General features: G+C 37.3%; 2 protein-coding genes and 1 long non-coding RNA gene across 4 annotated transcripts; 2 read left to right on the top strand and 1 right to left on the bottom strand.

Moving 5' to 3' along the window:
• LOC113510264 (dual specificity protein phosphatase 19) lies at positions 1–1,252 on the top strand. The gene has a single exon (XM_026893715.3). It carries the CDS (start codon positions 1–3, stop codon positions 580–582), a length of 582 nt encoding a protein of 193 aa, XP_026749516.2. The 3' UTR covers positions 583–1,252.
• LOC113515893 (protein melted) lies at positions 820–26,814 on the bottom strand. The gene is made up of 13 exons (XM_052892945.1): positions 26,395–26,814; positions 23,854–24,108; positions 23,180–23,384; positions 22,599–22,858; positions 21,619–21,765; positions 20,468–20,622; positions 18,046–18,239; positions 16,892–16,987; positions 14,596–14,732; positions 11,192–11,660; positions 10,324–10,592; positions 9,353–9,667; positions 820–8,842 (listed from the first exon to the last, which is right to left on the bottom strand). The coding sequence occupies exons 1-13, from the start codon at positions 26,497–26,499 to the stop codon at positions 8,594–8,596; spliced, it is 2,856 nt and encodes a 951-aa protein (XP_052748905.1). The 5' UTR covers positions 26,500–26,814; the 3' UTR covers positions 820–8,593.
• LOC128200240 (uncharacterized) lies at positions 16,897–19,843 on the top strand. 2 transcript variants are annotated; one of them, XR_008252631.1, is made up of 3 exons: positions 16,897–17,007; positions 18,014–18,224; positions 19,625–19,843. It is a non-coding gene; the product is annotated as an uncharacterized LOC128200240 (long non-coding RNA). The 2 variants fall into 2 exon arrangements; XR_008252633.1 differs by having other exon boundaries at positions 18,014–18,255.
• Positions 26,815–26,819: the final 5 nt, after the last annotated feature.

Raw genomic sequence — 26,819 nt, 5'->3', positions numbered from 1 at the left:
ATGAGTTTTCTCAGTGAACTAGTAAAGAAAAAAGATAAATTAAAAGTAACAGATACAGTTGTAACTAAAATAGATGGTCAAAGATATGTAGAGAGAGGTGGTGATGCGAAAAACGTTGAAAAACTTACACCGTGCTATGGTTTCGTTGTAGATACAAAACCGGACAATGTTCCTGTATTAGTCATAGACAATTTGTACATAGGATCACAGGATTGCGCTTCGGACAGTGTGATAGATGTTAATAACATTAAACATGTACTTAGTTTAGGTGTAAATGTATATGTAAATGTAAACCACAAATATATAGATTGTTTAGACTTGCCTGAAACAGACATAAAATGTGTGTTGAGAGAAGGTATACCATTCATAAAGGAGGCTGTTGATAAGAAAGAAAATATATTAATACACTGCAACGCAGGCGTGTCTCGGACTTCAATGATGGCTATAGGATACTTGATGCATTGTGAAAATATGCAGTTTGAGGATGCATACATATTGGTGAAAGAGAAACGGCCCGCTGTACAACCTAATGATGGGTTTAGGAAACAATTGATGGCACTAAATCCGGGCCAGGTGATTTAGTGTCGTGTCTATCGACACGTGTTTGACCGTCGTTTCGTCGAACGGTATTTCGTTGGGAATACTGAAAATTTCAGTATTTCCAGAGGTACTAATTAAAATTCTAAATATCTTTTGCTCTTTGCATAATTTAAGTTTAAATTTTATTACTACAAGATCCATTGGAACAGGAGATCGTGCGATCAGGATTCGTGCGAGCGAAGCCGCGGGTGTCGGCTATTAATTAAAAAAAGAACACTGTTTATCAACAGAACTATTTATTAAACAATAAATAAAGCAATTTTAAGTACCGGGTGCCAAAAGTGTATATATAATTAATATAATTTAAAGTGATGTTACATATCACAATATTATATGGAAGCACAAATGAATTACAGACAGTATTTGTTATGTAGCACCAAATTCATAAGTTTTCTGAAGCTAAAGCTATACTTAAACTTAATCAACATTTTATAAATATCATTCTATCTGTACAATGGCATATTTATAATAAACATCGAGTATGTTTCATTTCAAATTTGGTTAAAAGCATTAGATTGTTATATTTTACTTCAAAATTATTATTTGTTATGATGTTGGCTGTTACCAAATTAGAAATTGGTTTCACGTGCATCTATCCGTGAATAGAAAACGTTTAGTGCACTACCAATAAACATCAAAGTATCTACTATAATCAATGCCTCTTATTTTCAAGAACCTAACTTTTAAACAAAAATACATGAAAATTCTAATATCCGACATCTTATAAGCAAAGTACTAAACAAATAAGTAGATACGAGACTTATTACACTATCAAATATATGTATTAACCCTATTAATAAATACGAAAGTTTGTAAATAGGGATAGATGAACGTTTGTGACTCTTTCACGCAAAAACTATTGAACAGTTTTGAATGAAATTTGATACATGGATAGGTTATATCGTAACTTAGGACCTTATGTAAAACAAAGTAAAATTTTTAATGCTGATTAAAAAAAAAAAAAAGAAAAGTAAATTGTAATTATTATGAAATTTAATCATTGTTATGAAAGAGCGGTGTCTCCTAACACAAGCAATCTTTGCTTAACAGGAGATACCAAACCCTGTAATGTAACTAACTACCTTTGTATAAAGAAATAAATTTATTATTATTATTATTATGTATTAATTCACGTGGTCAGAGCCACGTGATACAGGTAGTATATCTCAATCATAAAGAGCAAGAGATATATAATTTTTCTTTAATTCAAGTAGCAGGTATTCCTATATATTTCATAGTGTAATAAGCACCTAATTCCAATTGATATAACATATTTATAAAACATACATTAAAAATAAATCTTAAGTCACAAAACTGGGTTAATTATCCAATTATTCCATACATCTCTCATACAACTGGACAACACTGGGGAAATGTTACAGTCAAGTGACTTTATCTCGTCCCACTGTAGTCTTTCATACACTACGCAATTTAGTAATATCATCGCCCTACTTCATGTGTATTATATATAATTATAAATGTATACATAATGTCCGCTTGATGAAGTTATTACACTGTTAAATATGACCATGTTTAAAGCAGAATGCAAACAAAATATATCTTAATAGATTATTATTGTACTACAAAACATTATAATATCTTAGTGAACTGATAGATTTATTTATACATTATTATAGAGTAATAACCCTTAAACGATAACATAATTTATTGAATATTTTGCCAAGAAAAAAAAATGTTTAGTCAGCTCTATGGTTCTCAAATAGCAAGCAGTTTATTGCCACCCAATCATGGTGGACACAAAATGCACCTTTATTGCACTACAAAACATTATAATATCTTAGTGAATTGATAGATTTATTTAAATATTATTATAGAGTAATAACCCTCGAACGATAACACAGTTTATTGAAGATTTTCCCAAAAAAAAAATGTTTAGTCAGCTCTATGGTTCTCAAATAGCAAGCAGTTTATTGCCACCCAATCATGGTGGACACAAAATGCACCTTTATTGCACTACAAAACATTATAATATCTTAGTGAATTGATAGATTTATTTAAATATTATTATAGAGTAATAACCCTCGAACGATAACACAGTTTATTGAAGATTTTCCCAAAAAAAAAAAATGTTTAGTCAGCTCTATGGTTCTCAAATAGCAAGCAGTTTATTGCCACCCAATCATGGTGGACACAAAATGCACCTTTATTGCACTACAAAACATTATAATATCTTAGTGAATTGATAGATTTATTTAAATATTATTATAGAGTAATAACCCTCGAACGATAACACAGTTTATTGAAGATTTTCCCAAAAAAAAAATGTTTAGTCAGCTCTATGGTTCTCGCATAACAAGCAGTTTATTGCTACCCAATCATGGTGGACGCAAAATGTACCTACTGTAATGTGAAATGGTGATATATACCCCCTACTTAAAACATAATATACAATGGTACACAATGCTTAACTGTGACCATATCACAATCTTCTTCAACTCTTTGCACTCCGTTTTCATCGTATTTGCGACATTGAAATGCTAACATTAAATCCACTGTCGCGTCTACGGCGACACAGTTGTTTTACAGACCCTGCGCTCTTTATAAAATAGCTAAGAAATAAATGTTTTATTGCTCATTTTTCTTTTACATCACAGGTATGTACTCGTAACTAATATAGTGCTGGAGTTCTTGGCGTCCTCTATGAGTTGCTAGGCTGGAGTGCAAAGGGTTAATTATTCATACTCAATAACATACATTGACGGCGAAAGCAGGATAATGAAATGCGTCGCCATTTTTGACGATACAATGCATTTTTGGCAACTATCTGTTGTCATATAGTAGATAGACTATTTCATAGCGAGAACTCCGCTTTGCTAAATATAATAAAACCATAAGAATATGATTCAAATAATTTTGATAAAAGAAATTTGTTTTGATCGTATTTATAGACAATAATGATATACCAATATGTTAAATAATAAATACTATATACAACAATGGGCATTATTTGAAGGACGGATGAAACTCACTCGCTTTACTACCCAGGGGTAAACTTAAACGCTAAGAAATATACAGTTAATATAAAACAATACGTTATTTGAAGCACCTACATAAAATGTATATAATGATACTTGCACGCGCCAATGATTATAAACAAATGGGAATCTAGTTCTCTATGGACAAACACTTATTAAATTATAAAAATAACTTATATGAACACTTAATATTTGGTGAGGAAATAATAAGGATGATTCAGTAGCGGAATATTTCTACTTCAATCAACTATGAGCCAATGGTGTTAATTTTATAAAAAATTTGTATATTTGATTTTCTATAAAAATGCATTCTAAAATATTCTATATGTTATATCTAGTCAGATTCTAACATATAATTTTTCAATTTAACATTATATCGTAATATTTCACAAAAAGTTTATTTCAAATAGGATCCCTTGGGGGGAAAAACTATATTTAACGTATAGTAAAATTTGTTGACATTTATAATTGGAACACTCATGATAATAATATGAATTTAGTTTTTTTTTTTTAATCCAAGGGGGTCTTACTTTATGAATAAGTATAGATTTTCTGTAAATTACAATATCTAGTATATAACATGCTATGTCCATATCCCATATAGTGAACTCATTTAAAAATATAATGTATATAAATAAAAAAAAAGTCAGGTGTAACTAACACTATTAAAAACTCCAGAACGGCTGGACAGATTTTGATAATCTATGATTTGTTGGATTCATCTCCGCCCCAAATAGCAATAGAATAACTATTAAAATGTCAGAAATATTCACGTAAAAAAAAATACAGAATAAATTATTTCAGACCGTTAGGCGGTACGAAGTTCGCCAGGTCAACTAGTTAGTATTAAAATTAAATTATAAAAAAAAATTAAAAAAAGGACATATCACATTCTAGTATCTGCCCATTATAATAAATTTCATTACATTGTGCTTTGCAATATGCAAGTGGCAAGTCTAAACACGTTTTGTACATCTATATCTAATAGTAAAAAATCATCCTCCTGCATTGCTTTAAGCATTAATTTCAAACTTACAGCAATTGTACAATGTAAACAAATCTCTTTGAGATCGTATAGTTTAGATACATACTATCCACAGCAGGGGAATGTCAATTTAGAGTCACAATAAAATCAGCGGTGCCTTCCCATACACGAGTATAATGCAGTAATGACCAGCTTTCAGTCTTCAATAGCGCATTAGGGGCGTATTACACTATCAAATTTAACATCACCCATATTAGACCAATAATTATAGAACAAAAATAAAACGCGACCTCACTAGATGATTCCCAAAACTATACAAGAAACAAAAAAAAAATAGTTTAGTTGTATCACTAGCTTGATAAGTTAAATATTATATAAATAATATATGATAGTGTAATAAAACCCCTTTATAAAATCTCTATAATGATGTAACAGTGTAAAGAACAACCAGTTGTTCAACGCATTTGTCATATCTCGAAAGAATATTACGACAATTCGGGACTCATTACTCTGAGTAAATATGTATATTGGACAACTGGAATGTGTTCTTTAGACTGTGGTAATATGTTGAATCTAACATTGTCTAACCAACACAAGGCAAAAACATCAGTACAAATGTATCATTTATATATAAAATGTTTTATTTATTTATTTATTACGTCAACTGGATGAGCTTTACAGTCTCCCAATACGCTTACCCAGGAAAGCAGCAGAAGCGTCCCAAAGGAATAATAAACATAAATAAATATACATAAATATTATTAAAAAGATTTAACTAGAAATATCATTAGAGCCTAAATCTCTGAACACAAACACTCTGTGGTCATACGACGAAACTCCAGCAAGTTGGAGACAAATACGTTCAATTGTGGATACTGGCTCAAAGCATCACTGAGTAGTTTCAATGCTCTTGCATATATATATATAGATAGGGGAGCTTGCTTAGCGAACTCTATTCTTCTCGTCTACGTGCTCGCATGTAGTTACTGGATGCTCCTATTGATATTGATACCAGTACAGTTCAGTTACATTCCCCTCCCCCCACCCAGTACAAATTTTAACACATATTGAATTAAATTTAGTTTTAATTAAATTTAATTTTACATCATAAATGTGAAATTATAGTGAAAAAAGGTCACAGTTTATCAATAAGCAATAAAATTAAAATCATATAAAAGTTTCGAAAAGCGAAATAAAATGCGTACATACAAAAAAAAATTAAGTACCTATGCAATCTAAAATCATAATAAAATTTCATTGTACTTTAAATAAACGCCGCTTAAACTTGTATCACTAAAAATAATAACGAGGCACTTGCGTAATCTCATAATAATTGAACAAAACATGTCGCATAATACTACAAATATTTTCAAAAATAATAAAAAAAACCCAGACTTTTTCAATAGTTTATGCCTCCTAAATTATTCTATACTAACATTGTATATTACAGCAGTGAATCTGGCAATAACCTATTTAGTAAAATCCATAAAGCCTTAAGCTACACTATTGCACCTAAGATTCAGACATAAAAATAAAAAAAAATGTAAACAAACAAGTAATTAATCCTATTATAAACAAGCAATTGATGTATACTTACATCCAAAAACATTACACACCATTCTTGGCCAGTTGGGTAAAAATAGTCAAAATGAGTCAAGGCCATTATAAAATGTTGTTAACCTATCACAACTCTAGTGCGAAGTACTTCATAATGCAATGAAGACCGATGAAATTATAAGTACAGTCAAGTGCACAATAAACCAATGTACACTTTAGTTCTTAAAATTATATGGAATGTGACCGATGATGTATCACATTGACAAATATTATGAGCATTGTTCAAATATTACACCGCGTCCTCTAATTATATCACACTACACCAAGCGTAAAACCGATTCCAAGATATAATATCAATTTATTAGATATTTCAAAAATGAAATCATATTCTAATAATTGATATTTCGAAGTGGACTAGGTTTGTAACCGCACCTCCTACAGTATTTTAGGCCAGTTCTCTTAACAATTAAACTGTCCACTCATCAAATTCTACTTTTGTTTTCATTATAAAAAAAAAAGTGCATTTTAAATCGTTCAATAATCGATCGATTTTCAATCTGTGCCGGTAATTAATTATTCACTTAAAATATTTAAGAACGTTCATAACTTTTACATTCCAAAATGTGGCAACGTCGCATCTATCTGTCAATTTTCAATAACAAATGAACGATTTTCAATGTTTTCGATTGACTATTTGACAAGTGCGTCAATAGTCACATAAAACTTTAATCAGAGAATACATTGTATATAAATTTTCAACGAAAAACTACACCTACTTCATATTTTATCTCCGAATTTTTCGAATACTTTTTCCATTGAAATCCAAATTTTCAATGATAGCTAAAAAAATATTTTTGCATGATTAAAGTTTTAGTTCACTATCAGAGCACTTTTTTAAATAATAAATTAGAAACATTGTAAAATCGATTGTTTTAAAAAATTGACTGATAATTGCGACGTTGCAACACTTCGTTGTGAATGCTTTTAAATGTTAGATATATATGCCACTGTGGCAAAGGAACCGGATACGCTCTCCTACAGCCCAGACTACGACTAGCATACTAATATAAATGCAATATATTTCATCATCAAGTCTTCATCTCAGTCGTTATTTTAAAATTTACGGCCGTTCCAGTTACCTATATGTTAGTCAGCTCACTACAGCAGATATTTAGTTTATGCAAACAGCGTCATAAAGATCCATGCAAGAATCTTGAAATAAATCCTAATCGATCACCAGACCTACAATCCCTACGCTCAAGTAAAAAAAGACTTTCAAACGCAACAAATGGCGTTTATTTTGCAATAATTTAAGTAAATACGCCGTTCTTATAAATGACTACTCGTAGATTTTAAATTGTATCAACGAGATACCTACTTTCTTCTAAATATACGCCGTATAAGATATTTCAAAAGTATGTCAGTGTATACATGTGTGAGGCTAATATAAAAGTTGTATAACTGTTGTATGAGATTGATTACTCAATGTTCCAGTCGATGCTTGGCAGTCGTTTACTTTGGCACTTAAAGTAAGCTCATAAGTGGAATTGTCTCATGTTTATATTACTTCGGGCATACATACATATATGATTATATTATGCAATATAGATACTTCATCACCGTACTATGTAGATCGTAACCTCATTACATATAATCCTTATTGTTATAAACACGTAAACTACTACTAAATCTCTGTTTTAGCTATTAAAGCCTTCTGAAAGAAAGTCAATAGTTAAAAGAGGTTTTATACAATTTATATTTTTTATGAATATTACATTTTTAAATATTATACTAAATACTTTTGAAATAAACACTTTTTAAATATATACAAATACAGTGTAATTATATAAAAAAAAAAAAACTATAAATAGGTGTATAATTAATATTAAATTTTTATTAATATAATTAATAATAAAAAAAAATTATTGTATAAGTAGTTACTGTTAGGTTTGCATGTGTGTTTTATATGACTTTAAAAAAAAATGTGTGAGTACAAACACTAGGTGCAAATAATATACACAGATACTATATAATAATATAAACAGATAGAATTCCCAGTTGCTTAATACTTCAAATAAGTTCATTGGAAGTTATACGTCTTTTTAACAATACAGCCGCATAGTACGGAATAGAAGTATGTCAAAATAATAAAATTAAAAAACAGTTCAATGCATTAATCATTAAAGGTTCGATTAGGTTCACTTGTACATCATATTTAGACTATAAAATATATAAAAACCACTTATCATCCGAAGCTGCCTAAGAACAATACAATTTGGCACACGTGCGGCAGGGTAGCGTCCCTACTCGTAAATGGCATTTTAATAGGCAAGTTGGTCAGTCGGCTTTATACGGAGAGACCGGCCTGACCGGTTGGCTCTAGCGGTCGTGTGGCTAAATTGTGTCGTCCCCAGACAGTTGTAGCGTACGAACCATTAGGGAGGCGTGCAGGCGATCAGAAGCTCTTGAGCGTGAGGCCGCGCGCGGGCAGGCTGTTGGCCTTGGCGGGAACGTCCTTGGCGTGGGAGTGTGCGACCGCGATGGACAGGCACTGCGCCCACTGCTCCGCGTTCTTGCTGTCCTTCGGCTTCAGTATCAGCGTCTGGTCCCCCGTGAAGATCTCGAACGCCTTCGGGATATTGCGCGCGCCGCGGGACACCTTCACCGATCTGATTTGGTTTATGTCTATGCTCTCTCCGCCACTCTGCAAAGTGTACAGTTCTATTTGGATAAGAGGATTTATTTATGCATTTCAGTTTAACAAATGAAGACGAAAGCTTTTTTTTGATGAAAATTAATAATGTCGTAGAATAATAAAAAAAAAAAAAATCTTTTCCAGTACACTTACATATACTTATTTAATTTCATCCACTTATTTTGTGATACGTAGGTAAATAATGATGGACACAAGTAGATAACAACTTAAAGAATTTGAAGTAAAAAAGTTTTTGTGATATGTTTGAAAATACTTGCATACATCAATAAGTAACAAAGTGATAAGGTCACCCATTTGTTCTCTCACTGTGATTATTTCTTGTAGTTTATTTGTTTCTATAATAAATTTACTATTGTAATCTTTTGGAGGAAACAATGAAGAGTATCTATCTATCTATCAAATCCTCAAATAACAATAAACTTGATATCTATTTAAACCCCCATAGAGCAAACACCGTTAGCAAAACTACTTGTTGCACATGTATGAGGCGCAACTGACCGCGCCCTTGCAGGAGAGGTGAGCGCCGGACAGCGTGAAGTAGCGCGTGCGCCAGCGGCGGAACAGGCGCCAGCGGCCCTTCTTCTCCTTGAGCTGGCCCTCGATGAGCGGCGCGCCGGCCGCGTCCAGGAAGTCCACGGCGCGCTCGGGCCGCGTGCACAGGAAGCAGCCCCACGTCGGCTGCCCGCCGCCGCCGCCAGCGCCGCCGCCAGCGCCGCCGCCGCCGCCGCCGCCGCCGCCGCCCTCCGCCGCGCTCAGCTCGAACACGTCGAAGAACCCCGCCGCGCGCAGCTCGTTCAGCAGCATCTCCTGCTCCTGGATAAGCCAACACATTTCAAATTTAAGATTGCGTTCCACAAACAAAAAAATAAACTTCAATTATGGCAAAACCCGTTATTTTGATTTAAAAACTAAACTACTAAACCCATTTTGACAAAATTTCAATGGGACCAATCTGTAAGTACATCCTTTCAGAAAAAAGAAAGTGTTTTTCAATTCGGTTTGCAACTGCCGGAGTTATAAGGTAACAAACATAAAAAAATATTATACAAACGAATTGAGAATCTTTTTCTCTTTGAAGTCGATAGAAAATGTACAGTAATATTTGTAATAAACGATTGCTGTGACCGGTGGTACATCATATATCATCAGTCAAAGTCAGATTTAGATATATTTGAGTGACTGAGAGTAACTGTTAAATTTTGTTCAGATTCTTCTTGGCAGATAATAAATAATACTCTAAACTCAGCAGTATAATAAAAAAAAATAACGATTTAAAATAAATTTTAAACTAATTTATTTGAATAAAATGATTTGAATCTGGTGTGGATCGTAGTATTGTTATTAATAGGACACATCGACATAATTAAACGCCGGTAGAACCGTTTTATTTTTACGTCCAATAATGTAATGCGAAAAGTAATCCAGTAGACTGCTGTATTAATATTTATAAGGACAAGAGGAGCGGAGACCTTGGGGCCGGGGAAGGCGCTGGTGACGAGCGTGAGGAAGGTCTTGTTCTCGCACTTGAGGATCTCCCAGCAGTGCTTGAGCGAGGCGACGTTGGGGTCGCGCGAGGACAGCGCGGCGGCGTGGCGCGCCTGCAGCGCCAGGAACATGAGGTGGATCCAGACGCGCGGCGCGCGCGTGCGCACGCTGAACGGCGCGCGCGCGTACAGGCAGTGCGGCCCGCGCCGCCCGCACGCGAACTGCAGCCGCGCCTGCTTCTTCGACCGCCGCTCTGCCACCACACCGCGCCACAATCTTACTAAGCCACTTCACTCTTTTACTATATATTCCAGTGAGGACACTTTGTACAAAAGTCGATTGCTTGGCTACCTCTGTCCCATTCGTGTTTCTACCGTGAAGCAGTTGTGTTTGCATGGCTGCGTTTCGGTTTGAAGGGTGAAACGTGGTGTGAATTTACAGAAATAATGTTTAAATCCAAATATTATTTAAATAATCAATAGAAAACATTGAAAATTGTTAAAATGTTTTTGCAAATTATTATAGATAATTGAAACGTCGAGCGCAGAAACTCAATGTAAATCACTGACCTTTTGTACAGTGTGTGAATCGACAACCGATGAGAAAGATTCTTAAATGGCGACCCCGTACAGGCAAACGCAGTGTAGGACGAATCCTTTCCCTTATATAGAACAATGACTTCAAGTACATCGCAGGAAATCAGTGAATGCAGATGATTTGAAACCATTCCTTAGAGCATTCTAGAGGAGAGGCCTATGTTCCTCGACATAGGCTTCAGTAACAGTCGACTAATAACGGTTGACACAATAATGATGATGGTAATAAAATGAAAGCTAACTTGTGAACACTCACCCTCTATGGTGCACTTGGCGGGCGGAGGCAACTTTAACGAAACATTATCCATATAGGCCTTGATCTTGTCCAAGTGTTTCTCGCAGAAATGTTGCACCGTGTCCCTCATGGGGTACGGCTCGAACACGCTGATCCTGTGGTTCGAGTTCGAGTTAGAGTTGATCATAGTCACGCTGGTGTTGTTGGCTCGTCGTGACGTCACCGTCACCGGCCCAGATATCGATACTGGGCTCGTTTGGGGCGCACCCACTGAAATTGGCCCCGAGCCACAACTAGTGGACAGGATGGCGGGCCCACTGGTAGCATTCGAGTTAATAACAGACACGTGCCCGAGCGCGGTATTCGAGTGCTGGATGGATACGCCCGTGATGGAGCTGAGAGCGTCAGTAGACTTCCCGGTGAGCGGGTTGACGGATATAGACTGCGATTGCAATGGAGCCGGACCGGAGATTATTGTTGGGCCGGTGTTCTGTAACAAGTAACTACTAGTTAGGATTTTTGGTGGATTATACACTCCTCGCAAAAATTAAGGGAACATAAAAATTTTTGAAATTTTTGGGTGATTTTCAACAGGCTGTATTTCAGTGAAAAATAATCGTTCAGGAAATTTAAAAAAAGGGTTTTGAAGCTTGAAAACTCTAGTTTTCAGATTTTTTGGTGAAAAAATTTTTTGAACTCCGGTTTCTATGCAATTCTTAAACAAAGCTGAAAATATTTTTTTTCTAAATTTTCTAGGTTTTGTTTTTCACTCTATGGGCATGGAAAATTTTTTTCGAGCTACTCCATTGTATAGGTCTCTTAGCGTGTTTATTCAGCTTCAAAAATCGCTTTGGATGGCTCAATTACGACCATTTGTCTCCGAGATATCAAACTTTGAATGCAAAAGCATCCTTTTCCATTCAACTGCTAATATCTCTGGAACTACTGGTCGTACAGCAAGTGGGCGCCGAGTTTCTTTATTTGCATAAAATTTTCTTGATTTTTTTCGATTTTTTTTGATAATGAATTTTTAAAAAACAAAAAATTGAGTAAAAAGTGAAAAACAAATGAAATTATTGATTTTTGAATGGATTAGGGTGAGTTTAAGGGACAAAAACCTTGTTCCCTTATTTTTTCCAAAATTTCAATCAATTGGTCCGGGAAAAACCGTTGAACCGATCGCTCCAGGGATTTAGGGGGTTCTTAAAGGAACAATAGACTGTAAAATTTTCCTCAAACCTTAGCTTTCCCGCCCATATTAGCGAAGATACAGCCAAGTAACCAAAAAAGGAGAAAAAGTCACTTTTTTCCACTTTTTTCAATTCAATGTTAGAGGTGGAAAAAAAATTTTTTTCACTAACTCTTGACTGTGCTTAATTGGAAATTTTATGCAGATAAAGAAACTCGGCACCCGCTTGCTGTGCGACCAGTAGTTCCAGAGATATTAGCAGTTGAATGGAAAAGGATGCTTTTGCATTCAAAGTTCGATATCTCGGAGACAAATGGTCGTAATTGAGCCATCCAAAGCGATTTTTGAAGCTGAATAAACACGCTAAGAGACCTATACAAAGGAGTAGCTCGAAAAAATTTTTCCATGCCCATAGAGTGAAAAACGAAACCTAGAAAATTTAGAAAAAAAAATATTTTCAGCTTTGTTTAAGAATTGCATGGAAACCGGAGTTCAAAAAATTTTTTCACCAAAAAATATGAAAACTAGAGTTTTCAAGCTTCAAAACCCTTTTTTTAAATTTCCTGTACGATTATTTTTTACTGAAATACAGCCTGTTGAAAATCACCCAAAAATTTTAAAAAATTTTATGTTCCCTTAATTTTTGCGAGGAGTGTAGACGCAAATTGTAACGAATTTCCATCTGTATCTGTAGGCGAATTGCGACAAAAAATTATTAAAAAGATTTGGTCACAGATGCAATACATATATCCAATATAATTTAACAACAACTTGGACATTATTTTATCCGAGAAAAATAAATGTATTCTACAACTGCACAAAGTTCTATGTGAGTTGAAAAGAGAATAAAGGAAATATATTTTATTTTTCATAGTCATACTCAGTATATGGCCATGGCCAAACAAGCCTTCAATAACAAAAAAACACCTTTTACAGGCTAAGATAATAAAAGATATCAAAAAGCGGCTTATCAAAACCTATATCTGGAGTATAGCTTTGAATGGATGTGAGATGTGGACATTAACTCAGAAGGAAATGAATAAACTTAGAGCCTTTGAAATGTGGTGCTGGAGAAGGATGGAGAAAATTAGCTGGAGGGATCGAATTAGCAATGAGGAGGTCCAGCTTAGGGTTAAGGAAAAAAAGACAAATTATTAGAACTATTGAGGACAGAAGGGGAACAGAACTTATGAACATTATATTTAGAAGGTAAGATAGAAGGAAGGAGGGGAAGAGGGAGACCGAGACACAGTTATATCAGGCAGATCAAGGAAGGAATTGGTGTCGTGTCGTATCAAGAGGTGAAGAGACTCGCTGAAAATCGTAGTGAGTGGCAAGAGCTCCATCGACAAGAGCGCAGCTCTTAAATAGGATAGATGGACCCAGTATATAAAAAGATTGAGAAAGTTACAAGAATTATCAGACTGTTTCAGTTTATTGGTACAAATATATTTCAAGAAACACGTTTTCAATTTACCATCAAATATATCTACTTTTATTGAAGTTCAATTAGGAAATCTTCCATAAAACAATATCTAAATGACAGTGAAATCTGTGTCAAAATCCATTGAATAGTATAAAGTAAGGAGAGGCACTTGCCAAGTGGGGCAATTACTGATAGACCCCCGTTAATTAGGCCTATTTTCAATAATGAATAGTAAACCACTGTGATAATAATTAAGGGGACGCTCACGCAGGCCATAGACGACGACTTCGCTATAAGATATCATTGCAAGTACTGTTCGCACTACCTCCAGGCAGTGCTAAAGAAGCAATATTCTGTATTCTGAGCAAATAATCCACTTAGTTGCTGTCTATTTGTATCTCTATAGTACATTATTAGGTATGCTTAAGTTTTTTTCTGCTGTTTTATAAATCGTTTTTGCTCTTTCATTAACACCTATTTATACTCTAACTATAATATGCTACATATGTCTCAGACTTGGGGGGAAAGGGATTGTTAGTAATGGAGATTGAGAATCCCATTGCTAGCAATATACCCAACCAGGTCGACCTCCTCGCGGTTCTCCCTGGAAACTATCATGGTTAATTCCTAATGAATTCATCATGATGGGCTAACTGGCCTGTTTTCATTCTTATCTATCACCCTTCACTGGTGCTCCGCCAGTGTATCCCGTTAGCGCAGGCGGGGTTACCATACCATTTTCACCCATCAAAAAACAACACAGTTGATGCAAGACTTTTTCTCTATGTATACAGAAAAGTTGATACACACCACTGAGGTGGCGGTGGCGGTGGTGGCGGGCCCGATGACGATGTTGTGGTGGTGGGCGCGCTGCGGCGGCGGCGGCGGCTCGGGCGCCGGCGGCCGCGAGCGGGGGCCGCCGCCCGCCGCACGCCCGCCCGCTGCGGCTGCCAACCACAGTACCATGAGAAACACGTCACGTCATACCGTTCACAACCAACGTACGGAAACGTGAGGGAAAGGTCTGTTAGTAATGCGGACTACCAGTCCCGTTAGCTAGCAAAATACTCTATCAGGTCGACCTCCACGCGGTTCCCCCTGGAAACCATCGTGCTGAACTTTTTTTTAATGGATGACAATAGAGTGGTGACTCCGTCTGCGCGTGTGATAGAGTGAGTCCAGACAGAGAGACAGAATGAGATAGTAACGCTGGATGACTCGTTCCAACTCACGGACTCGCTAGCGATGTCGATTCCATCGACGAATTCGCTTGCCACTCGTCTAGAGGGCCTGGTGTATTCATCCTGATAAGCTAACTGATCTGCGTTTTCATTGTCACCTATCATCTCTTACTAGTGTCCCGCCAGTGAATACCGTTAGCGCAGACGGAGTTACTCCATTCATCCATTAAAAAAAAAAAATACAGCAACGTCGCAATCAGCTGTCCATTTTTAAAAACAATATTTCTAATTATTTCCGATTGATTATTTAAAAAATCCTCTTCTAGGCGAACGAAAACATCTCTTCTTTATCGTGCTGTAAAATTTTTATTAGACTGTCCACTGAAAATATGGATTTTGATGACAAAAATAGGTTTGTAATATTACAAAGTAAAATATGAAGTTGGTGCAAAATTTTTAGTAGTAGATTCATATGCGATGTATTCTATAATGGTCGCGTACAACGCGGTTTCAGAGATGCTTTCTCCCACGAACACTCAGGTTATGGAATGAGCTCCCTGCCGAGGTTTTCCCGAGAGACTACAGCATGGGGTTCTTCAAAAGGGGGTAAAGAGGTTTCTTCAGGGTCGGCAACGCGCGCGTAATACCTCTGGTATTGCAGGCGTTCATAGGCTACGGTAACCGCTTACCATCAGGTGGGCCGTATGCTTGTTTGCCACCTCAGTGGTATAACAAAAAAATTAACATTTTAGTTCGCTAGCAGAGCACTGTTTAGATAATCAATCAGAAACATTGGAAATTGTTCATTTGTTTTTGAAAATTGACAGAAAACTGCAAGGTTGCCACACTTCGGTAAACAAAGTTTACGAACGCTAACAAGAGAAAGTTCATATAAAAGTCATCTGTCTCATGTCATCATAACAATCTCGTGCCTTATGCCACCAAGCAGCTATACTTGCATGGCTGCGTTTCAATTTGAAAAATAAGATTAAATATCTTCATTTACTCAAATTGTAGGGTATAACATAATTAGTCCTCAGGAATGGCAACAATCCTAAGCCATAACTCCCCTCTCCATCAGATGAGCCGGCAGGTCGTTTGCCACTTCAAGTTAAATAAAAACCTCGTCCACTCCGCCCCACACCATTTTAAGGTCACATAATTAAAAGACAAATATAATATATAAATATATGATCTCGACCTTAGATTATATAGATAGAGCATCGAGCCTCAAAAACGTGTCAACTTTTTGTCAACTAATTGTTAAATTAGTTGACTTGTTTTTTTATCAATATTTTTTATATTTACGCATAAAATGTATCTTGACGTATTATTTAATATTTTTTTCTTTTATGCAACTTAGAATAGCAAACAAGCTGATGGCCCACCTGATGGAAAGTGGTAACCGTCGCCTATAGAAATGAGCAATACCATGGACATAACAGAGTATACTGTTTCGCCCATGATACCCCCCATGCGTTGCCATTCCTGAGGATTCGGGTGTTATTCCTCCGAACCCAGTAAATTCACGCCATATCCCACCCTTGAAACCGAAACACAGCCATGCAAACAACTGCTTCACGGTTGAAACACGAATGGGTACTCACGCATTAAACATGGTGCAGAATTTATAAGACAAAATAAATATAGAAGTTACAAAGGAATCACTCATAACTATTTATCACGCAAAATTGTATGAAAAAGTCGATCCGTTTTTCTCGAAGCATTTCTATGGAGACGCTCTATTTATATAATCTAAGGACTCGACATACAAAACTGTAGTCGTGTATAGTTGATAAACTATACTATACAGAAGAAGTTTGATATCGACTAACTTACCATTTTATATCAAATCATTTTGTATATTAAATCATTTACCAGTGTTTAATCCGAGTTATGTACAATAAAGATTTTACAATACTTACAGTTACTGGGGTGTGCATTGATATTTTGCTGCGTGTTGATTTGTTGGGACGAAGACAACCGTGTCATACTTTTATGCAAACCGCCGACGGATCCTCCTGGTGACAACGAAACACATGTACAATATACTGTTAAAGCAAATATAAAACAAATCCTAAGATAGAAAAAAAAACTTCTTTTTTATACAACTTACAATGGCAAACAAGCCGACGGCCCACCTGATGGTAAGTAGTAACCGTCGCCTATAGACATGAGCAGCACCATGGACATAACATAGTATACTGTTTCGCCCATGATACCCCCCATGCGTTGCCATTCCTGAGGACTCAGGTGTTATTCCTCTGTACCCTGTAAATTCACACCATATCCCACCCTTCAAACCGAAACACAGCTATGCAAAAACAACTGCTTCACGGTTGAAACACCAATGGGACAGAGATACCCAAGCAATCGACTTTTGTACAAAGTCTCCCTCTGGTGAAACTACAAAACAAATTATTTATAAACTTTATAACTACTCCTCTCCATCCAAAGGTTGCCTAGAAGAGATCGCTTTTAGCAATAAGGTCGCCCATTGTTTTCTCAGTGTGAGCATTTCTTGTAATTGTTTGTATCTATTTACGTAATAAGTTTACTACTGTTATTTTTTAGAGGAAACAATAAAGAGTATCTATCTATCTATAAAGATTATGGTTTAAAAAGTTTTTAATTTTTCAAAAACAGTATGTCAAAAATCGGAAAAATATAAAAATTATTAGAGAAATTAAATAAAATTAATTTATTGAAGCAAAAATATTTTCAGTTATATTTTTTTCTTTTTTTTTTTCAATTGCACATATTCAGGAACTAGTAATTAGAAATATGCAGAGCAGTTTTTATTTTTTTTATGGGTGAAAATGGTATTGTAACCCCGCCTGCGCTAACGGGATACACTGGCGGAGCACCAGTGAAGGGTGATAGATGAGAAAGAAAACAGGCCAGTTAGCCCATCATGATGAATTCATCAGGAATTAACCATGGTAGTTTCCAGGGAGAACCGCGAGGAGGTCGACCTGGTTGGGCATATTGCTAGCAATGGGATTCTCAGTCGCCATTACTAACAATCCCTTTCCCCCCCTATGCAGAACAGTTTGTCGGGCTCATAAAAAACCAATACCTGCGACATTGAGCCTGGTCATGCTGCGGTGTGAGTTGGGCCCGGTGTGCAGGCGGCCCGTGCTGCGCGAGTCGCCCAGCTTGGCGCGCCGCGTGTAGGTCGGCCCGCCGGGCGGCGGCGCGGCCACGGGCGGCGGCGGCTGCGACCCGCCCAACTTCACGATCGTCACCCCGCCTGATGTTCGATTCACTTCGCTGTTACATAAATATAGTAATTAATATTACAATTGTAAATGTTTGTTTGGATGCATGAATATTTGTTCCCTGGCCGTGTGGTCCCGGCATAGAATAGGCCACCCCTTCCTTTCCCGTGGGTGTCGTAAGAGGCGACTAAGGGAGGGCGAGGGATGGGCAGCAGCGTCCTCTAAACACCTCTAAACCCTGACTACGGTTGCCAATCCGCCTGCCAATCGTAGCAACTACTGGCAAAACCCCCAAAGGGGAGGCTTATGTTCAGCAGTGGACGGTTAAGAACTGATATGATGATGGATGTTTGTTACCATTTTCACAAAAATTACTGGACGAATTTGAATGAGACTTGGTACACGAGTGGGTTAATTTTGCACAAACTTTACTATACTTTATGTACTGATTGAAGACAAAGCCGCGGGAAATAGCTAGTAAATAATTGTAAGGTTGTATTTCGTTTTATACAACGATACGACAGTACACGAGTACGTACAGTAGATCTACGATATGTATTGCGTATCGAATAATTTGCAAAAAACCTTACTATAAGATTTAAATTAATGTAGTTATTTTTCATAGAAGACTTACAATTGTAAGCATTAAAGAATGTGAAATAGATAATTTTGATAAATGAAATTAAAGGAAATTGTTTGTGACACACCATTGAATGTGCACTGTTATGTAGACACTGAGGGTACCTTGTACGTACGATATCACAGCAACAGGCTGACGGGGCACCAGTCAGGAATGATATGAAGCAAGGCTGAAGCGGATCAGTTGGCCAATCGTGACGAATTCAACAATTATTAATGTCGCAGACATGGAACAATTTTTTCATAGGTGTACATGAAATAATAACCCCGCCTGCGGTATCAGTACACACTGGCGGGACACCAGTGAGGGATGATAGGTGAGGATGAAGTAGGTCTTTTTTTTTTTGGATAATAAGGAAATGGTAACTCTGCCTGCATTAACGGTGTAGCGAACTCTTTGCTACATTTTTATATTCTTATTGTTATTCGAAACTTATATATTTTTTTGACATATTGTTTTTACATATTGTTAAAATATATTTTGCTAATGTCTGTCTCCTCATCTTTTCTGTAGTTTTCCATTCTAAAATCCTCTCATTGCATATTAAAAGTATTATCTCCGTTTCAAACGGTATATACTAAGCGATGATAGATGAAGATGAAACAGGTCAATTAGCCCATTGTGACGAATTCGACAAGAATTATTCAAAATGATTTCAAGGGGGAACCACGTGGAAGTCGGCCTAATAAGACGTATTGCTAGCAATGAGTCTGTCAAACTCCACTGCGAACAATCCCTTCCCACCCCCCCAGATGAAGCGAGTCAGTTGACTAATAGTGATGAATTCAACATTATAGTGGAGAGCTCGGAGGGGGTGCGAAGTTCAGCGCCTCCTGCGCCAGCCGCTGCGGCCCGGGGCCCAGCCTCTGTCGACAGTTACCTGTGGTGCGGGCGCAGCGCGGCCAGCAGGCGGTCGGAGAAGAGCGCGGGGTAGGCGCTGCACAGCGCCGTGGCCTCGCGCACCAGCGCCGCCTGGCTGGCGCGCCCGCCCGCCACGCTCTCCAGCACGAAGTTCAGCGCCTCCTGCGCCAGCCGCTGCGGCCCGGGGCCCAGCCTCTGTCGACAGTTACCTGTGGTGCGGGCGCAGCGCGGCCAGCAGGCGGTCGGAGAAGAGCGCGGGGTAGGCGCTGCACAGCGCCGTGGCCTCGCGCACCAGCGCCGCCTGGCTGGCGCGCCCGCCCGCCACGCTCTCCAGCACGAAGTTCAGCGCCTCCTGCGCCAGCCGCTGCGGCCCGGGGCCCAGCCTCTGTCGACAGTTACCTGTGGTGCGGGCGCAGCGCGGCCAGCAGGCGGTCGGAGAAGAGCGCGGGGTAGGCGCTGCACAGCGCCGTGGCCTCGCGCACCAGCGCCGCCTGGCTGGCGCGCCCGCCCGCCACGCTCTCCAGCACGAAGTTCAGCGCCTCCTGCGCCAGCCGCTGCGGCCCGGGGCCCAGCCTCTGTCGACAGTTACCTGTGGTGCGGGCGCAGCGCGGCCAGCAGGCGGTCGGAGAAGAGCGCGGGGTAGGCGCTGCACAGCGCCGTGGCCTCGCGCACCAGCGCCGCCTGGCTGGCGCGCCCGCCCGCCACGCTCTCCAGCACGAAGTTCAGCGCCTCCTGCGCCAGCCGCTGCGGCCCGGGGCCCAGCCTCTGTCGACAGTTACCTGTGGTGCGGGCGCAGCGCGGCCAGCAGGCGGTCGGAGAAGAGCGCGGGGTAGGCGCTGCACAGCGCCGTGGCCTCGCGCACCAGCGCCGCCTGGCTGGCGCGCCCGCCCGCCACGCTCTCCAGCACGAAGTTCAGCGCCTCCTGCGCCAGCTCCTGCGGCACAGCCTCGCGCTTGTACAGTGCTCCCCTCGACGCGTGCACGGAACGATGCGGGCAATCCGCTGCGCTTGCATGCCCGTGTTTCGGTTTAAAGGGTGGGATATGGCAGTTCAATTACAGGGTACGAAGCCGTAACCCCACAGTCCTCAAGAAGGGCAATACGTGAAATGTACGATGGGTATCACAGACTATTTCTATTCATGTCTATAGATGACGATGATTGATCTCTAACGGGTGAGCTGTTAGCTTATTTGCCATTCTAAGTAACATAAAAAGTAACCACAATTTTTGTAAGTGTAAATACCATAACAAATGTTTGTCAAAATTGACATCGCAAACAACGTACGAGTATTTGCGCCAAATGTTTGGTAAAAATGGGAACTAAGGTAAATCAGGCAACGCACATTCGATGTTCAGTAAATTCTGAGCAAAAATAGGGAATTAAAAGCTCACTGATATTCTGATTTATATTAATTTGCTAACTTGTCAACTTTGACAGACAGAGAAGTAACTGTGTATAGGTAATCGCACATACTTATTTGTATTATTAAGAATGAATGACAACTTTATTTGCTTGAATACAGGTTACTATGTGGCATGCAAATATTTAATTTGAGACTCGGTATTATTAACTAAAAACCTTAATAATACGATCAGAGAGCAATATCATGTAAGTGTGGGATTTTTTTTTAATAAATGATAATGGAATGGGAACCCCGCCTGCGCTATCGGTATACGCTGGCGGGGTACCAGGAATGATAGATGACAATGAAATCAGGTCCATCGTGACGAATTCCACTAGAATTAACCACGACGGTTTCCAGGGGAAACCGTGTAGGCTATATTGCTAGTAATGAGTCTGTCTATTAGTGCCCATTAGTAACAATATCTTTCGCCCTCGTAAGTGTGTGTGTGTGTGTGTGCGTATAGGTGTTGGTCCGTCGAGCCGGATAGCCGGACAGCCGGCAGCCGGACAGCGCGGCGCGTCACCTTGGTGGAGTAGGAGAGCTGCGTGAGCGCGGTGGCGACGAGTGCGACGGCGCGCGGCGATGCGTGCGGCGGCCGCGCCGCCGCCGCCAGCGCCGCGCGCTGCGCCGACACCGCGCCCGCGCGCCGCGCCGACACCGCCACCATCACCTGCGCACCGCGACAACTACATACCACGCCCAACACGGCTGGCCCGGCCAATATTGAACACAGGTATTTCACGTAAACATTGAAAACATAACTCTTATAAGAATTGTAATTTGTATCTCATTAAAACTCTTCTATATACAAATTGAATCAGTAATTCAATGACTTTGCAATGCTTTTCCCCTTCCTTCTCAGAGGAGCAGGGAACAAAAAATGACCTACACCATAGAAAAATATAATTCCAGGACTGTCACTCACCACTCACATATCAGCTACATGTAAAATTACATACATCTATTTGTAAAATTATCATGAAACTCGAGTTTCACAAAATATGAAGCTGTGATATACAGACGAACACAGAGAAGACAAAATTTTGTGATTTCATTTTTAGCCATTTGGCTAGGAAATTATAAAGAGTTATAATTAATTATTAGAGAAGAATTAGTAGATTACCAGAGGGAGACTTTATACAAAAGTCGTTTGCTCAGGCACCTCTGTCCTATTCGTGTTTCTACTGTGAAGCAGTTATATTCGCATGGTTGTTTCGGTTTAAAGAATGAGATATGACAGTGAATTTACAGAGTACAGAGGAATAACACCTGAGCCCTCAGGAATGGCAACGCTTGGAGGAATATCATGGGCGAAACAGTATACTCTGTCATATTCGTGCTATATACTGCTCAATAAATAAATAAATAAATAAATAAATGTCTATAGGCGACGGTTACCACTTTCCATTAGGTAAACCGTCAGCTTGTTTGTCAATCTAAGTTGCATAAAAAAATAGGTGTAATTAATAGTCTTTTATTATTATTTTACTTATAGGTACTAACCTGTAATATTTCGATGCACATGCAGCTAGGATCGTTCTGGCTCGTCCCACTAGGGCACAAATATGAAAGTAGTTGGGGAACACAACTTCTCAGTGCGTCAGGATTTCGTTCGGCTATTTGTTCAAAAAGTGAAAACAAGGAGGTCTTCTCTACTTTTTCAGCGTGCGGCAATAAGGACACGAGAGCGCTCGCGTGCTCCTCCAATGGTTCCGGGCTGACCTCGTAGAGGTTTGTCAATATGCGACAAAGAGGATAGTTGCCTAAAACAATATGTTGACCATAAATTCTATTTTCAATTTTAAAATTTCTCTATATATTTGTAACTCATTTAATCAACTACACTACCAAATAAAAAGACTTTATTATTATTCTATTTTTAACCATTATTATATCCATCCATATCAAAATATTTTATAACATAAAAAAATCATTGAATATTTGATAAATGCAACAGCAAAGTTCCTTGCACATTTCATTTTTAAATTTTTCTTTTCAGCTGGAATTCCAAATTTGACAATATAGTAAAAAAATTATTGAATAAAAATAATTTCTATTCTATTCTAAATATAAATTGTACTTGCCGGACATAATGGAGTCCATAATTGTTTGTACGTGTGGTTTCAACAAGTTCGCATGGTGTACAGCAGCGAGCGACAGATAGCGCGCCATGTCCCGAGATATCTCGCGGTTGCCTTTGTGCAGAAACTGTACGGCGACTGGCAAGAAGAGCTCCATCACTGTCTTGTTGCCATTGCTCTCTTTGTCAGCCTGCACTGGGAATGACACCTGGAAATATAATTACATATCTCTTACAATAACTTATAAAAGAGTAGTAATAGAGAAAATATGATATATCTAGTATATATACATATACAATACAATAAGAAAAAAAAATTGGAAAATAATGGTAGAAATTTCAAGCAAATTATAAATACGTAATAAGAATTAAAAATATTATTCTTGCCCATTCTTTTCAGTTAAAATTGTATTCCTAACTTTGCAGTAGTTTTATAAAAAAAAATTACTATTCAAAAATTCTTCTCATTAAGTTTACTTGAATAAAAACTATTTTTATTTATTTATGGAAAGTTTTTTTTTTTTCATTACCACAGCTCAACAAAATTAACATTGGTTCACTTAGAACAAAAAGAATTAGTTTAAATAATAGAATTAATTATAATGCAATTTTATTCATAAAAATTAAAATAATTTGAATATTTAAAAAGAATTATAGGAATTCGATTCGAATACAAACCAGGATAATGCAAGCGATAATATCAGATGCTATTTTAGCATGTGGTGGATCATCATCTCTCAAATGGCCCAGTGGCATCAAGTTGTGGTGCAGGCAAGACTCTAGCAGAGCCACTAGTGCTCCGCAGTACTTTTCCAGCGTGCCTGTCTCCCGCACACATGACGTCACTCTGGTAACGCATATCTCGATAAGAGCTTGGTCACGGTCATTGCGACAATAATCAGGTCTGGATGATATTTCTGTTATTTGCTTGAGCTGTAAAAAATCAAGTATATTGAAATATTAAGGTTCAACAATATATTTATAACATTATATAATTAGCAATGATTGTTTTTTTATAGGACTTAGAATGGCAAACAAGCTGACGGCACATCTGATGGAAAGTGGTAACCGTCACCTATAGACATGAGCAGTACCATGGACATAACAGAGTATACTGTTTCGCCCATGATACCCCCCATGCGTTGCCATTCCTGAGGACTCAGGTGTTATTCCTCTGTACCCTATAAATTCACGCCATATCCCACCCTTCAAACCGAAACACAGCTATGCAAACACAACTGCTTCACAGTTGAAACACGAATGGGACAGAGGTCAAGCGATCGACTTTTGTACAAAGTCTCCTTCTGGTAAATTTATATACATATTATGATAGTTACTTATATATGTATTGTATTTCCTTATTTAAACTTAAATGCAAAGTAAAATTCGATGTACATTTGGTGAACTTAAAGTTCTACCAGTCAACCAGTGGGCAAACTGAGAAATAAGTAGGTAGTGCATTATTGAATAAAGGAAAAGTAAAGCAATACTTGATATATTCATATAATATAAACATATAATTAATTTTGTATTGTATGTGATTTATGTATATAACATATATAATGTAATGGTTGACTAGTAGGGAATGCCATCAGGCATTAAGTCTGCTCTATAGACATAATTTAATGTGTGCAAAAGTATAAATAAATATTTAAAGACATATTGATTTTATTAGAAACCATTTGTATTCCGCCATAAAATTTTATAATAAATACCTAATCAAAATTTCAATCTTAGGGTCTTTTCAAATGGTAATTTTTATATAAATTTTTTCTCTATGTCAATCTACTGATGGATGGCTGGGAATTAATAGAAACAGTCATATTAAAAAAAGTAATGTTTCAAATATAAATAGTTTTGTGTAGTAGAATAATTTTTTATTCAATTTATTCTACCATAAATACTGTTTAATAGATTGCACTGAAAAAAAAAAAAAAAAACAATGTAAAAATTAAAATTTATTATATATTTTTTTACTTATTGGTTTGATAAAGTATATTATTAGAATTTAATTATGTATATTATTAGGACTAGTAAATAGAAACGGTAAGAGGAAAGGGGTTGTTATTAATGGAGACAGAATCCTATTGCTAGCAATATACCCAATCAGGTCAACCTCATCACGGTTCTCCCTGGAAACTATCATGGTTAATTCCTGATGAATTCATCATGATAGGCTAACTGGCCTGTTTTCATTCTCATCTATCACCCTTCACTGGTGCTCCGCCAGCATATCCCATTAGCGCAGGCTGGGTTACCATACCATTTTCACCCATTAAAAAAAAAAATAGAAGCAGTAGTGAGGTGGCCTTAGTAAAATGGCATAACACTGAGCTAGGTATATATGGTAAATTGTGTCATAATTTGTGTAGTGCAACTGTTTTAATCTTTTTTATCACATTGGAAGTTTATGAATAGTATCAGAGAACTTAAAACCAATAAACATGAGTGAAAAATTATAAATGTATATATAGTTATAGATGAGAGCATGTAACATAGGCCATCTAATGGCCTATGTAATCTCTATGTAGGAAACCTAGTGTGAAGATATAATTAAAAGGTAAACTCTTAAAAGGTACCTTTCTCTTAATTTTTGAGTATTTATATTAAAAGACCTGAAAGTGTCTGTTTGTTAAAGGTATTTATCTCATTTTTATTTGATTTATTATAGAGACATCATAATAAATATTTCATTAATGTGTTACTAACACATATGGAATTATGCATAAAAAATATTAGGTACAATTGTTTCATTATATTAATTAAACTCTTATTAGATGTTACTAAATTTAATATTTAAATACATATATGTGTATATATATGTACACACATAATATGTACAGATTTATTTAAATTATGAACTTGTTAATTATTTCAATAAAATTATTACTATTAATATCAAAAATATTTTAACTTGATAATAACCATAATTAGATTTTAAAATTCTGATTAAATTATAATACCTATTAATTATAATTTATAATTGTACATATTGTAATAAAAAATAGGAAACAAAATTATTAAATAAACATCTAGTATTCATTCGACTGTTGGTAAACAAATGAATGTACGTATTAATTACAAGGCTGAAATATGAAACTATGCAAATGTCATCAAATTTCATATCACAGATCATCAAAAACAAAACTAATAAAATTATTCATTTATGCTTACGCAGTGCCAATTGTCGACTGCACAACCTACAAATTGATTACTTACCACTTCATTCAGGTCATTGACTATTTCAGAATCCGGGATAGAGAAGATATCACCTGCCCTTGTCAAGTCTCTCTCGTTCAACACATGTTTCAGCAGTTCATGCATTGTGAATGCAGTGGAAGGCACATGAAGTCGCTAGCAAGCACCTTCACGTCTCGTTAACGAAATGAATGAAGCTCCATTAGTAAATCAACACGGTGTCGCAAAACTTATCATTACACTCGAAGCTGCTAATAAGTAATATTGAAAAACATTATGATATTTGATAATAATGATATAAGTTAATATAAGTCTGTATGTCATGTAATAAAAGTATAGTGAAGTAAATAAAGATATTTTTGAAGGTAAAGTAAAACACCTCTTATAAAAACACCAGTATAAAACGTGTACCACAGAGTAAGTTAGGTACACACATTATAAAACTA

The sequence above is a fragment of the Galleria mellonella genome, unplaced genomic scaffold (assembly GCF_026898425.1).
Source record: "Galleria mellonella isolate WM207_F2 unplaced genomic scaffold, CSIRO_AGI_GalMel_v1 utg103, whole genome shotgun sequence".
Classification (NCBI taxonomy): domain Eukaryota; kingdom Metazoa; phylum Arthropoda; class Insecta; order Lepidoptera; family Pyralidae; genus Galleria; species Galleria mellonella.
The sequence above is the reverse complement of the archived record's forward strand: the minus strand, read 5'-3'. Positions and strand labels throughout refer to the sequence as shown.